Source organism: Pogona vitticeps, chromosome 15 (assembly GCF_051106095.1).
Source record: "Pogona vitticeps strain Pit_001003342236 chromosome 15, PviZW2.1, whole genome shotgun sequence".
In the NCBI taxonomy this organism is placed as follows: domain Eukaryota; kingdom Metazoa; phylum Chordata; class Lepidosauria; order Squamata; family Agamidae; genus Pogona; species Pogona vitticeps.
This window is the reverse complement of record NC_135797.1, coordinates 3,107,486-3,122,830: the sequence shown is the minus strand read 5'-3', so window position 1 is coordinate 3,122,830 and position 15,345 is coordinate 3,107,486. Positions and strand designations below refer to the sequence as shown.

The 15,345-nt window shown below is 51.5% G+C and overlaps 1 protein-coding gene across 1 annotated transcript in view; it reads left to right on the top strand.

Moving 5' to 3' along the window:
- Positions 1 to 439: 439 nt before the first annotated feature.
- Positions 440 to 15,345, top strand: part of NPR1 (natriuretic peptide receptor 1) — a 30,291-nt gene continuing 15,385 nt past the window's right edge. The window contains exons 1-5 of the mRNA XM_072984390.2: positions 440 to 1,893; positions 11,261 to 11,460; positions 13,248 to 13,361; positions 13,936 to 14,071; positions 14,912 to 15,003. Coding sequence (XP_072840491.2) covers positions 1,143 to 1,893; positions 11,261 to 11,460; positions 13,248 to 13,361; positions 13,936 to 14,071; positions 14,912 to 15,003 — 1,293 coding nt within the window. The 5' untranslated portion in view covers positions 440 to 1,142. The remainder of the gene's footprint in view (positions 1,894 to 11,260; positions 11,461 to 13,247; positions 13,362 to 13,935; positions 14,072 to 14,911; positions 15,004 to 15,345) is intronic.

Below are 15,345 nucleotides of genomic sequence, written 5' to 3'. Positions count from 1 at the left end.
CCCTTTAGAGCTGTATGATTTGCAATTCAACCCTTGGTTGGAAAACGTCTCAAATGCTGGTGTGAGTTGCGATTAAATCCTTAGTTTAAAAATGTGTTGCCTGCTTTGCGATTCAATCCTTCTTTTTAACATTTGCAACACTTCGGTGTGGTTTGCAATTCGCCCTTTTGGTTTAAACAAGTTCGAAAAAGTCTGCATGGTTTGCCATTCGACCTCTCGGTGTCAACAAAATTCTAAAACGTCTGTGTGATTTGCAATGACATCTTTGGTTTTAGAATTTCTAAAACTGATTTGCAGTCAAACCCTGGGTTTGAAAAAAAAATGTCTTAACTGTACCCATAGCATTTTTCTCTCCGTCTGTCCTGGGTTTGCCAGCCTGAAGCTGGTTTTTTTGGGGGGGATCTTTTGGGGTGGGTGGGAAGAGATCTGGCGCCTCCTTTTTTTTGCCCGGGTTGGAAAGAAAAGGGAATCCTGGCGAGGAAGGGGTTAAGCTGCCCTGTGTGTTGGTTTGATAGGAGCCCTTTTCTCATTGAATGAGGAGGAAAAGCAACTCCAAGCTAGTGGCAGATAAACCTTCGCCTCTTGCTTCTTGATTCACTCCCCGTCCTCCTCCTGCCTGGGCGGCTCACGGGAGGGAGGAAGGAAGGAGGAAAAAACCCCGGCCGAGGTTGGAGGAGTCTCGGGTGGGAATCCAGGAAGGTGGTCCAGAGTCGAGCAAACTCTCCGGAGTCGGTGGAAGCCCAAGAGGAGAGACAGGGAGGGTTAGATCTTGGGGGGACGTGGGGAGAGCATTAGGGGCAACGGGGTGGGAGAGGCTTTGGAGAGGCGGTAAAGCAGGGAGAAGACTTCAGGAGGGTGCCAGGGGATCAGCTGGGCTTTCTTAAGAGGAGAGGGACACAAGGGTGGCGGTGGTTCAGGTTGCCCCCTCCTTGGGAGGGGTGTCTGATTTTACGGGCCAAAGGTGTATCCGAACACCTTGATCCCTCTGGTTTCTGGGGATGCTTCACAGCCTCAGGGGTGGCTCAGGGCTGGGGTGGTTTTTTGGGGGGGCTCGGCATCCCAGCCCGGTGGTGACCCCCCTCTCTAAGAAGATCTGAGGTCCGGAGAAGTCAGAGGTGTCGGCTGGAGCATCTCCAAGGGGGATGAGGGCTAGGGGCTGTCAAGGACCGAGGGAGGTCGTGGCTCCCGGAGGGCCACGGCTCGGCCACGTCTGGCTCCGTGGCCCCGTCGCCTGGTGGCTCCTGGTGGCCCTCTTGCCGCTGGGCAATGCGGCCGGGGCCAACTTAACCATCGCGGTGGTGCTGCCGGAGCGCAACACCACGTATCCGTGGGCTTGGCCCCGGGTGGGCCCCGCCGTGGCCCTCGCCATCCGGAAGATCAACGCCCAGCCGGACCTGCTGGCCGGCTACACCGTGCGGTGGGTCTTCGGCAGCAGCGAGGACGACCACGGGATCTGCTCCGACGCCCGGGCCCCGCTGTCGGCCGTGGACTTGAAGATGGCTTACGAGCCGGACGCCTTCCTGGGGCCCGGGTGCGTCTACACCTCGGCCCCCGTGGCCCGCTTCACCCGCCACTGGGAGATCCCGCTGGTGACCGCCGCGGCCGAGGCCAGCGGCTTCGGCAACAAGGGGGACGAATATTCGCTGACCACCCGAACCGGGCCCAGCCACGGGAAACTGGGCGAATTCGGGATCTCCCTCAGCCGACACTTCAACTGGATGCATCGCGCCATGTTGCTCTTTTGGGACAACAAGATGGACGAACGTCCGTGTTACTTCGCCATGGAGGGGCTGTACCAGAAACTGCCGTCTCTGAACGTCACTGTGGAGGACATCCCGTTCTGGGAGACGAATTACACGGCCCTGATCCAGGACATCAAGCGCAAGGCGCGGAGTAAGTCCAGAGTCTACCTCTTAACTCCGTTTCCCCCTTTCTTGGGTTTACTTTTTTTATTTCTCTTCCAAAAGCATGAGATGTTTCGTCAAAAATCCGTGCACCTTCGCCGCTCCTCAGAGGGATGGAGAACGGAGTGCACTCTGTCCATGCCCAGAGACTCCCTCTTCAGGAGCCTGGTGACGGTCCTATGTCAAGGTCGCTGACCCTTGACATCGGCTTGGCGTACCCCGGTCTCAATCTGAATTTGAACCCGGAACATTCTCCCAGATGCTGGGCATGAGAGAGGCCCCGACTAAGTCAAAAGTGTCTCTGAGCCTGCAAAGAGAGCCTTTGCTTTGTTTTTTTTTCCTAGTCACTTCGCAATGGGGGAAATATTAGTTTTTTGCGTGTCGAGCCAGAGGTTGGGAGTTCGAATCCCCCCAGCGCCTCCTTGAAAGGGGCTGGACTTGATGATCTAGAGGGTCCCTTCCAGCTCTGTGGTTCTAAGATTATGACGATTCAGAAACACCAGGCCCAGGCAATCCAAATTATAAAAACATTGACTGGTATTGTATAACATTGTGTACGCTGTTCCCAATATTGCATTTTTGGTAGCTCTGATTCTGTTATATCTGAGATCACTGAGCCTCCTTTGACAGGGGCCAGACTTGATGATCTGCAGAGTCCCTTCCAGCTCAACAGTTCTAAGATGATGATGATGATAAATAATAATATTTTTCAAGATGTGGGGAGTGGGTGACCCTTTCTGGTGGTCTCAAATCCTGTCAGATTCCGGTTTAGCAAACTATTTTATTTCTATTTCCCTGTTCCTCTTTTTTTTGTTGTTCTTCCAGCACTCGGATAAAACCATTCCTCCTTGGCTGTGCTTTCATTCCAGCGACGGTTTATTAATTAATTCATTTTATTTATAGTGTATTATATCTTTTTCCCTGGTTCTCTGCTTCAATTCCCAGCTTCTGTGGCTCGCCTTGAATTTTACCCTAACCCCCTTCCTTAATTCCCCGTCTTCCACACCCCTACGGGGGGCTATTTCCCCCTGTGCCATCCCAGAGGGGAAAAAAAATCTTCGCTCAGTCGGCCCCTTGTGTCATCTGAAGGCTGCTCTCCGTCCTTCGGGTCCCTTTTAATCCACCTTTTGCATGGATATTCTTGAATTTCCTCTTCCTCTTTTCGTCAAGCCTGGATCGAGTTGTACACCTTCCCACTGGGTCACAAATGCATTTAAAAAGCCAAACCCATTAAAGGTGGGAATAAAATTGTGGGCATTTCATGTAGCCGAAAACTCGCATAGATTTTCCTCCTTTTCAACCCTGCTGCGCTTGCTTGGAGTGATTTGCTTGCTTTTTGTTGGCCTCAATTATTTACAGAATTGTTTGGGAGGATTTGACCCTTTGCTCCCACAAGATGGGACTTAACCCAGGTGGGCCCTCCGGCTAGGGAACCGTAAAAGATCCGTCCATGGGGCTTGAACCCACAATCCGAGGGAGGCTGTGGGTGTCTTCCCTCGGCCGATCACCCGGCGAGGAACCTGGGTGGGTTTTGTTTGCGGCTGGCTTGTTGGGCTCAGAAGTCCCGGGTTCGAATCCCGTGCCCGAGGTATTTCCAATTTCTGCAGCCTGATCTGCACACCAAGGCTGTCGTTTGAAGGGTAGAGCGCTGGCGCCGGAGAGCGACCTGGGCAGGTTTGAGCTGGCTGCAGGAAAAACAAGGCATGAAAGAGAACAAACAGAGAAACGAGCAAGACAGTCTATTCTGCTGTTTGTGTCCTCCCCATGCGATCCAAGCCACACTTCACGGCTCCCCAAGTTGTTTTTTTTTTTCCTGCGAGGATCCCTAGCTTTGCGTTGTGTGCAATCAAATGGAAGGAAAAAGTGTGCCTCTGGGCATGTTTAGAGAGACTTTCGACCCCGTCCTTCACTCAAGTGAAAAAAGAAACATATTGCTTTTAGAAATATTTAGAATTATTTTAGAAATCGGTGAGGTTTTGCAGCCAGCAGGACTGACCTTCGGCCTGGACCCCGGATAAATTCTGGATTTTTCTACCTCTCCAGCGCCCCATCTGAAGAACACTCCTGTGGGACTGGAAAACTGGCTTGTTGTTAATATTTCAGTGGGCCAGCGCGATGAGAACCCCCCCCCCCCGCCTTGTCACAGAGCTGCTTCTGAACCAGTAAACTCTCGCCCGGGTGTGCGGGAGTTTACTGGTTCGGAAGCAGCTCCGTGACAAAGCAGGGGGGGTCTCATCGCGCTGGCTCAGAAAAGAGGTAGCCTCGTTGCAAGACTTCTGTGAGATCTGTAAGCGTGCCAGATTTCACGCCTGCTTCTAGGGAGACACGGATGTTCGTAGCCTCTCGGTGAGAGTGGAGAACACATCCTTGTTGTGTTTCGAAGTGTGGGATTATTCGGGTAAGACCTTGGTGCTCTGGCGGGCACGCCTGGGTCTGGAAAATCATCGGGTCGGGTGGAAGCACAACCGTGGCCAGTTCAGATTGATGGCCGATCGAGGGACAGGGTGGAATCGGCGTCCCTGAGGCCATTTTCAGCTTGAGCCCCCTCCGTGGGTGCGTACAAGCCATGGCCTCCCTGTCGGCCTGTTTAGCTTGAATTTAGAGCCAGGATTTTAAAGGGGGGGAGTTTGGCCCTCGAGGTGCAGCTTGACTACAACTCCCATCTTCCCCCTGCCAGGGGGAAAGAAAGGACGATGGGTGCGGTGGTTCTCCCATGCCTATGAGGCTGCACATTTCTTGACTCCGGGAAAGAAGGCAAGAGGGGCCCAAACTCCCGAAATAATTCTGAGGAATAGAAACCCCAGCTCAAATCCCACTTGCTGGAGGGTCGGCCCTCTGCACATGCTCGGGTGACTGCTGCTTTTTTTCATGCTCATTATCTGCCAGTTTAGGGCTGAGTGTGTGAGGGAAGTGGCTGGCCTTCGCTTAAACCCTGGTGTGGACGGGGTGGATGCTGGCGTCCTCGAAGGTTGGCGCCCTTCCCGGGGCAGAGACCTCTCCCCCTTTCTCCTCCTCGTCCGGCGGAGTTTTAATAGCACCAAGTCCCGACCCTGGATGGGTGTTACCCGTGGCCGGCTTGATAGCGGCCGAAGGAAGGATGGGGACGTCTCCGCTGTCGAACGGGTGTGGATTTTGGAACCGGTTCGGGGTTGGCCGGGTTACGATAACCCTTTTTTTTTTTAAAATTCTTTGCTCCTTGAGGGGGGAGGAGGAGGGAAGCCTTTTAGCAAAAGGCCAGAAACGGCGAGTGGACACAGAGAGGTTTGAATTGTTTTGCTAAGCCAGGTTCAGCCCCACGGCTGAAGGTTCCCGACCTCTTTGCCTTGAGGTTTGTCGAAATTGGATCTCATAGCCCGGGAGGAGGAGGTGATGGCTCTGGGGATGATGGGAGTTGTAACCCTGCCCGTTGGGAACAGGGCCGGGTTGGGGATGACCCAAACCGGGACCACCAGTGATGGTTAAAGCTCAGAAGACTTGCGTTCGAATCCCTGAGGGGCCGTAGAAGTCACTGGGTGGCCATGAATTGGACAGTTCCTTTCCCCATGTCCTCCCTCACAGGGGTGTGCTGAGGGTAAAACCGGGGAAGAGGAAGAGGCCTCTGGTTGCGGAGCCAAAGGCTGGGGGTTCGGTTCCCGGCGGTGCCTCCTTGACGGGCTGGACTGGATGATCTTTAGGGGTCCCTTCCAGCTCCCAGATTCTTATTGTTATTATTAAAAGTGCAAAATGGCAATAAAAGAAAATAAAATCTATAAGAAACGGAGGTGGTCTTGGCGTTCTCGGCTGCTTTCGCACCCCTGCCTGCGAATCTCTTGGGTTTTTCGCCTCTGGCTGTTCCCATGGGGAGCTGGGTTCAGGATTTCTCCCTTCACGGCTGGCTTGCCCACCCACCTCCCGTATCTCTCCCCCCGCTGGGATTGTTTTTCCAGGTGATGTTTAGGGATTTTTTTTAGATTTCAGCGTCGGAGCCGCTGCTATTTCTGGGGCTGCTCCGTGTTTGGTTAGGAATGTGCCCCAGAAATTTTTCTCACACGTCGCAGCCGGAGCAACAAAAACGCCCCCCTTTTTTCGTTATTTTTCTTGGGCCGGCAGCATCTCGACAAGCCAAATTTCAAAGTTGTTTTTAAAAAAAGCCCAAGTGGACAAAAGGGGCGGCCTTTGGAAACGTGAAGAAAAGGCTGTAGGCATTATTATTATTATTATTATTATTATTATTATTATTATTATTATTATTATTATTATTATTATTATTATTATTATTATTATTATTATTATTATTATTATTATTATTATTATTATTATTATTATTATTATTATTATTAGTATTAGTATTAGTATTAGTATTAGTATTATTATTATTAGTATTATTATTATTATTATTATTCTGCTCCTTTGGGGGGTAGGGGGTCTGCTTTTCATGGTTTATGGGACCCCCTTCCCCATCCACCTCGTTGTGCGTGATTGCAAAACCCATCGCTCCCCAAAAAGCAGGTTTGATGGCTGGAAACCGGGCCAGTTTATCGCCGAAGCTTGCAAATGCAAGCATTAAAGCAATGGAAGATGTGGGCCTTCAAGGCATTTTTTCCCCCGACTCCAGGTCCCATCGTCCTTTACTCCAGGCCAAGCCGGACGAGGCTCCTGAGTGCTGAAGTCCCAAACGCCGGTCGAGCGGTCACTTCCCCCCCTTTCCTGTCTTAGCGTATCATTTACCTCATGAATTAATATGTAACTTTTCCACCCAGGAATGGTAACAGTCGCTTGTAAACGCAGATCCCTTTGTATACTAAACATGACGGGCTGGTGTTTTTCCTCCTGTTGCACAACGAGGGCATTTCCCCTCCCTGTATTTATTTATTTTGCACCGGTTTTTAATGATCTAAAGCCCCAAATAATGTAGCTTTTGGGGAAAGTGTTGTTGTTTTTAAACCCTTCCAAAGAGCATGGCCATTTCGACCAGCGGCTGGTGGGTGTTGTTTAAAAAAAAGGTAGCAAATAATCAAATATTTCCCTCCTTACTGCTATATAGTTACTCTTAGTCCTGGGAAGAGAAAAGTTATAGGGTTTCTCTCTCTCTCTCTTTGGCCTCGGGTATCAAGGGAGTCCTGGTTTTGGACGCGACCGATGTTAATTTGGGAGTTTCGTTTGCCGGCTGACCTCAGGCAGCAAAATCCTTGGGGTCAGCCCTGCTCCTGTGGCCTGGAAATGCCAGCAAAACCCTTTGCTGTTTGAAATCGTGGAAGCTGGGCTTTCATTGCTGGTGCTAAATAGGCTCGCTGTGGGTCCGATTCACTTTTAAAGCCGTGTCAACAGTCCTTGTCATGTGACTTTATTTCGAACCATGAGGACTAGCGCCTTGTTTCCTTTGCAAGGGAGGGTTTCAAGCTGGGGGTCGAAACCGGGGCCTGTGGGGTGTGCCAAAGGGGTCCTGGATTTGACGCTGACTCCCTGAAATGCGAGAGGCGAGGGAATAAACGGATGCCAAGCGCGGGAGAGCCCAAATTTGAATTTTGCAGTTTTTGAGTGGCTCTTTGTGGGGAACGTTTGGTGTTTTTTTCCTACAGCCCTTGGGGTGTCCGAAGCGTGTCCCTGTGTCCTTGAGGAGATGGCACCGGGGGGGGGGTCACCAGAGTGAGGCCGAGGCAGGGCAAGGCCGGTGCAAGACACACACATACTGTACACACGGAGAGGTCGGCCATCTTGAACGGGCCAGATTAAATGCCTCTCCGGTGGGAGGTGGAAACAGCGAGTCAGCAAAACAGGAAAATGCTGGCTCGGGGGGGGCTCACCCCCCGGACAGCGGCCACCCCACCCGGGGTGGACAGAAGGCGTCCCCTTGACCTCGGCTGCCGGTGTGTGTGGAAGAACGGACACCCGGCAGGAAAATAACAGGAAACCTCTTGGCCGCAGGCCTGGAGGAGGGCGAGCGAGCGAAAAAGGGGCCGAACCCCCGGCTACGAACACCTGTGTAGTCCATGCTTCCGCCCGGAGCGAGGCCTCTGGGCGCTACCTTTCCCTCAGCCACCTTCCTCTCCGTGTTTTAACCGAGTCCGAGGAAGCGAAAGGCGGTCGGAGGCGTCTGCGAAGGGGTCCTCAGAGGAAGCGGCGGTCTTGACTGCGGTTCGGATTACGTCCGAAGTAGAGCCCCTTTGCCTAAGACCCGAAATGGCCTCTGGGGTTTACAACCCCGGCCTCTTCTGTGGCCCAGGAGTTGATCTGAGATAGACCATTCCTGACAGTGGAGGTTCCATCTTAACATCATCAGCACACACCCAGGGTCACATTAAGACACACCACGGCCTTAAGCGAGACCCAATTTATGACATTCCACACCACTGCCAAAAAAGAAGAAAAAGTGTTACATTAATTTGATGCATCCTGTCACTTAGATTTTGCTTTGGTTTTTGTGCATATTTATGTATTCGGGGTCTCCTCATACATTTTCGTCGTTGTTTAGTCGTGTCCAACTCTTCGTGACCCCATGGACCAAGAGCATGCCAGGCCCTCCTGTCTTCCACTGCCTTCCGGAGTTTGGTCAAATTCATGTTGGTCGCTTTGGTGACCCTGTCCATCCATCTCCTCCTCTGTCGTCCCCTTCTCCTTCTGCCCTCACCCTTTCCCAACATCAGGGTCTTTTCCAGGGAGTCTTCTCTTCTCATGAGATGGCCAAAGGATTGGAGCCTCAGCTTCAGGATCTGTCCTTCCCTTAGAATGGATAGGTTTGTTCTCCTTGCAGTCCAGGGGACTCTCAAGAGCCTCCTCCAGCACCACAATTCAAAAGCATCCATTCTTCGGCGGTCGGCCTTCTTTAGGGTCCAGCTCTCACTTCCATACATCACGAAAGCCCGTTTTGGGGGGAAATCTGGAGGCGAGGAGATGATGGGCTTTGCTCGGCTCTCTGAAACCTCTCTAGAAAGAGAGGTTTTTCCGCTCGTCAGGGGATGGTGCAATTAAGAAGGAACAACGTGCCCAGATTTTCTCCTCTCGGTCCAGGGGGGGCCTTATTCTCCTCCGCTTATTGTTAAGACATGCCTGGGCAGAAGCTCTCCGTTACCGGCGTTGGGCCAGAAAGGGAGGCCGGGTACGGGTGGAGGAGCAGGAAGAGAAGAAGGGCCAGGTTGTAAGTGTGTTCTTCATGTTCAGGGGGTGGTGTGTGTGGCTTCGTCCTACCTCCCAATTAGCCGCCCCTTGCAAAATAAACTTCTAAGTCATTTGTGACACCTCGAAAGGAAAGGGAAAAAAAAACAGAGGGAAGAGACAGAAAATTCGGCCTGTTGCAGTTCACAAACCTGTTGGATCGCCCTGCGTGGCTCTCGCCTCGCCATAGGTGGGTACCCACGGGCTTCCTGCCAAGCTGGCACGAACTCCTCCAGGCTAACGGCTTTTCCCAAACTCAGAGACGCTCCCTTTGTCTCTGTGAAAAACCGGGAGCTTCCCCCCACCCACCCCCTGGTTGCTTTTTGAGCGAAAAATGATTATTGCTCTTAGAAGCATTTAAAATGGCTTGGCTTTCAAGGATATTTTGATCGAAAGGGTCTCAGGCTGGGTCGGGGACTCGTACAGCGACAGAACGGGGCAGCTTCCATTTCTGTTCTTGTCGGCGGCAGCTACGTCTCTTCTGTGCCACTCAGCATCTGCCACCTGAGGCCGCTTCCTCACTCTCCCTCATGGTAGGGCCGGCTCTCCATCAGAATCTCCTCCAGGCCACCTCTTCGCTCCACTCCGACTTCTCTGTTTTGTTTTCTGGGGCCAGATCTGGGGAGGGGGGGAGCAAGGGAGGTCCGGCTGCCTTCCTTCGTGAGAGGCCATGGGTGCGAACGCCAAGGAACGGGAAGAGAGGGCCTTTTGGCGCTGGCCTCTGAACCAAGGAACATCCAGGCCTCCGTTGTGCAACCTTCTGCCGGTGCTAATGGCTCCCCGAGGGGAGAATTTGGCGGCCGACGGGGTATGCAGAGCTCAGCTTTCGTGGTTGGAGGAAAAGGTCCTTTTTTTTTCATTTGCTAATCCCGTGCCGAAGGAATTTAGGGGAAAGTGTACACAGAACTCCCCAGTGGGGAGGGATTCGGACCCACGGAGGGGGAAGAGAAAGAGCATGGCCAAAGACATTTCTGGGCACCCAGCCTCCGGCTTCTCCTTTCCTTCTTTTTCCGAAAACTCGAGCACCCAAAGGGTGTGGGGACCCTTTGCAGAGAACTCACCCCCATTCCTCGCTGGTCCCAGAAGGGAAGCCGAAGATGGGACGGCGATGGAAGTGAACATGATGTTATGTTCAAAGGATGTACGCCTCGGCTTTCTTTCGAGGTTTAGAAAGACGTCACCTGGATCGGAAATCTGCGTCTACTTGGGTAGACGAGAGCCCTTCCTATTCCTTGTGAGGGCATCCGTCCTTGTTGAGTATGTGTGTGTTTGCTTTCTTTTGTCCCCTGGGAGATGCGTGTGTATGGGTGTGTGACACACTCCCTTTGGCACGCCGAGAGTGGAATTTCTCGGTATTGCTTGGCTTCTCAGCCTTTCCTTCTCCTCTGTAATGGTGCCACTAGGGGACACATCCAGCCTTCCTCCCCGCTCGGACGGACGGATCTGCAACCACCTGCAACGGCCGGAAGGGCTCCTCGTTGCAAGCCACATCCTTCGCCATCTTGAAAAAAAAACTTTGCCCCAATGGTGACAGTGACATAAAACCACCTTCTCTCTATGTCCCTTTGCTGCCTCGTGCAGCTAGGGGACTTTAAACGCATGCAGTGTGGTGTGATGGGTGGAGTGATGGGCTAGGACTCGGGAGATCTGGGTTCGAATTCCCTCACTCAGGTACGGCGTTCCCTGTTGTGCTTCAGGAACTCATAACCCCATAATTCATCCTGAGCCTTTCCAGAAGATCTAGGATGCTATTACCGGCTAGGAAAATAGCATGGTTTTGCGTTGGTTCCTGTACCTGCCATGCGATGGAAAGTCAGACGTTGTCTTAGTCACTGGTCTTGCTGAGTTCTGCCTGATTCGTATTTTTCATTTGGTTCTTTTAAGTAATCTTTGGCATTGATTTTCTTGGAAACTTCCATAAACTCCTAGCTGGAGGGTGCTAGAAAAATGTTTGTAAAATCAAAACTAAAGCATCCGTTTAGGCTGTACTGGGGACCAGTGGCAGGTTTTACAGGGCTGTGGAAGAGTAGTTTGCTGTAAGGTAGCTGGGTTTATCCGGCTCACCCACGCATAGCGAGAACAGGATTAAAATAAACGCAAAAGGACTGCCGTTCCTTGGAAACATGGTTATTTCGCTGCCCGGAGAGCAGAGGTTAGGTCGAGGGGTTCTGTCTCATCTTGTGGGGCGCCCCTTGCTCACAGCCGCCCTTTTGTCTGCCTTACAGTCGTCTACGTCTGTTGCGCCCACGACATCTTCCACGAACTCCTGCTCCACGCGCACCACGAGGGGCTCACCGCCGGCGAGTACGCCTTCTTCTTCATCGACCCCTTCGGGGCCAGCCTGCAGAGCTCTCACTTCCCGGACCGGCAGCTGCCGTGGCGCCGAGGAGATGGACACGACGCCATTGCCCGGGAGGCTTACAAGGTAAAGCTCCCCCCCGCCCCGGGTCTCCTTCCCCATATGTTTCATGACTGAGGCTGAGTGGAATTGTAGGAGTCCTCGGACTTTTATCCCGAGGGACGATTGTCTCATGGGCCTGGCTTGTTGGTAGACTCGTTGGCAAGAAAGGCCTTGTTGGCTTGGTTACAAACGGGTCATTAAAGGCCACAAGGTTTGCAAAAGACCCGCTCCTGGTGGAGAGAAAATCATTGAAGCTTGGTGTTTGTGTTTTTTGGTACCAATGAATGCAGCCGCCTATATTCTTTGACTCTCTTCACGATGCAAACCACCGTCTCACAAACAAATGCCTTACGCTTATTGTTGATTGTGTGCACCTTGAGGCAGAAACGTATCCCACTGCATTCAACAAAATAGCGAAACCATAATGACGTCGTTGCATGGCAGAAATCCTGTGAGGGTGAAAAATGATACGCTGTTGCAGGTCAGCAGCCAGCTAAAAAATAAGCCGCAAATGGCAATTCCCCCATGAGTATCCTGTTCAAAATCAAATATCCCATTCAAGATCAGGATTTAATTCGTTTAGCTCCGGCCCAAAATTCGTTGAAATCTTTGTGGAGGCGATTCCGAATATTTTAAGCTGAATTGTTTGCCTTTTTTTGTGTGGAGGGAGAGGAGCCTTTCTTTCGTCCGATGGTTCTTGTGCCTCCAGCTGCTTGAAGGACAGGCAGAAATCCAACTGGGGAAGTTCTTTGTAGCTCGGAGGCCTTGGTGAAGGGCGAAAAAACTGGCTGGGTTGAATTTCTTCCGCCCGTGAAGTGGTTGAAAAGCGTGGGTCCTTGGCCAGGAAGAGAGAAGGGACCGGGGCAGCCACCTGAGGTTTTGGCCACTAAATAGTCTATTGTCGTCTGTGGGCCTCAAGTTTCTAGCCCTCATTGTTCCAGTGGCAGATTTCACAGGGCTGTTACAAGCAGTTTGCCATGAGGTAGCTGATTGAGGTTCGGCCTTGTCCCACAAACAATTCCCACAAATCCATTTAAAAAGAGATCTCCTTTGTATTCACATTGAGGAGCCCTGTTTCCTCTTTTCCTCTGTCCGCGCCCTGCCGTTTTAACCGTGGCGTCTTGAATTCGGATCTCGCCTGGCGCCTCTTCGATCGCAAGGAGAGAAAGAGGCAAAGGGGAACATTGAGAACAGAGAGAGAGAGACAGAGCGGATCGCTGAAACTAGATTTCGCTTTGCCGTTTCCTTTCCTCTGCCTTCGGAAGGAAGCAAGAGAATTCCCCGTGATAAAACAACCAACCGGCTGGGTTGGAGCTATTAATAAACCCAGGGAGCTGAAAGGCAGAATGAATCGCAGGGAGGGGTAGGACGCTGACCATGAGGAGAACCGAGATTCAGTGCCTCAAGGTTGCAACACCGGGTGGCTCAGAAAAAAAAAGTGATAACTCCGTGGAGAAGATGAAACATTTATTTATTATTTATTTTATTCATTTAAATATATACCCGTCCCGTCTAGTCGTCAAGCCACTGCTCTGGATGGCTTCCAAGAAGAGAGCATAAATAGACAACATAAATGGGTGTCGATCCGTCCAGCTGATCCTCCAGGACGCAGGGTGGCGAAGCCGATGTAAAGTCTAAAAGGTGTTAAACAATAGATAATACAAATCGGCACCCCATGAGGCGGAATAATAGTGATGTTCAATAAGGCCCGAGGCTGATGTTTTAAATCCCTCGTGCTAAAACATCTGCCCGTCGGGAAGGGCATCATGGTGTTCATCCAGTTTTTGTCCCTGGTCGTCCTCCCTCTGTAGGCTGTGATGATCATCACGTACGCCGAGCCCTCGAACCCGGAATACCGTCCGTTCCTGGAGGAGGTCAAGCGGGAAGCCCAGGCATGGTTCAACTTCACCATGGAAGATGGGCTGGTAAGGACGGTGGGTCGGGACCTCTGTTTCTCCACCACCCGTTAGGAAGGAGCAGATATGCTGTCGGAGGGAGTTCCACCCACACTGGGCTGTGGTGAGCGCCCCCCGTGAGCCACCATTTTGCCTGAGGCTCCGCCCCCAGCCACGATTTTTCCGGAGGCTCCGCCCTATCGGGGACCGCTTTGCCCGACCCTTTTAGGTGTTATAAATACAAACAATTCTGAGATTCCCACCACGGATTGTACATTTCCGAAGTATTGCCAGTCATGGTGACTTTAATAATATCACCAAGGAATGTATGGACGTGCGAGTCCATTCTCTTTGCGCTCACCCTCTTCTTGGGGATTCGAATTCCCTGCTCCTGCCTCTGCATCCTGGCCCTCCAACCCACTGAGACAGGCCACCGGAGAAGGGAAGATATTGTTGCATATGTCCCTAAAAACGACCCACGAGTTATTCGCCTTTTCCATGGGGTTTAAGACCTGTGCAGAACTGCACGAGGCTTCAAGCGTACCCCTTTCCTGCCCGCCCTGCGGGGTCCCTGTCCTGCCCCAATCTTCGCCTTGCTTTGCAGAAAAACTATATTGCTGCGGCTTTCCATGATGGGGTCCGGCTTTACGCCCAAGCTGTGAACGAGACCTTAGAGCAGGGCGGCTCCGTCTCGAACGCCACGGCCATCACCCGCCAGATGCGCAACCGCACTTTCTACGGTCAGTGTCTCTCGGGGGGCTCTTGGTCTTTCTTCTTTATACACAAGGGAAAAAAAAAGTAACTTGCCGATCCTTAGGCTGAAATAAAATTCTGGGTGAATTGTACGTATTGGGTCACTAATAAGTTGCAAACAGGGCAAGCTGTGAGAAAGAAAACCACTTTTTAGAGTATATAGTCTGCAGTGAAAATCAACTTAGTCATATATGTTGTGTACTGAGAAGTCATGGTCTTTGTTTAAGCCACCAGCCGCAGAGTGGAATTTATGAATATATCCCAGTTCAGCCATCTCCCCCTCGAATCTCCTTCTGTATTCCTTTATTCCTCCTTATAATAGCTAGTTTGAGACCCGAGATACTGTATCCCGGGAGGCAGAACTGGTTTTTGTCTGTTGCCATTTCTCACGTCAGATTCTTCCCTTGCATAGAGATTGCTGATAATGGAGGATGGCATATATCATGTTAGAAGGAGGGAATAAATCCACTGGTTGCTGGTGACTCAATTTTTCTGGACCGTGTGAATCCACTCTGGGTTTTAGTCCGCACTTTATAGTTTTCCAAAGTGCTGAACTGACTTGGAGAATGCAGTCCCATAGTACTGGAATACCTCTGGAAAGTGCTGAATAAAACCCGGGTTGGATTCACAGTGCCCCTGAACCTGGATTCCTAAGGTTTTTCTAAGGCAAAAGAGGAAAATTTAATGAAAGGTGTAGGTCCCTCTGAATTAGGAAGATCTAAAAAGGTCATGTTTCCAGGGGTGGTGGCCATCTTGGACAGGTCATGCCGTCCTTTGGGGATCCATGTGGATAACGCCGTGGTTGTTTCCGCCCTTCTTTGCTCCAGGGGTTACGGGCGTCTTGAAGATCGACCAGAACGGTGACCGAGAAACAGATTATTCCCTCTGGGACATGGACCCCGTTAAGGGGGAGTTTGAGGTTAGTGGGGCCACGGGAATCTGGATACATTCACTTACTGCTCTACCTCGCAGGGTGGTTGTGAGGAAAAAGTAGGAATGGGGGAGAGAGCTTGACTTTAGGTCGTGGAGAAAACGCTAGGAGAGAAGTTGGCGAATGGATTAAATAACTAAGGACATAACCTTCCCTAGTAGATCGGATGGATAGTCTGTGAGATAGTCTGCCCCCGACTATGGAGGTTTCATTTGCAGAAAATCACCACGGATCAGCTTGTTGTGCCACAAACATGCCAACTCCTAACTTTTTTCAGAGGTTTGGAAGCTAAGAGCAGTCGCAAGACCCGAAGTGGCAGGGAGTTCCATA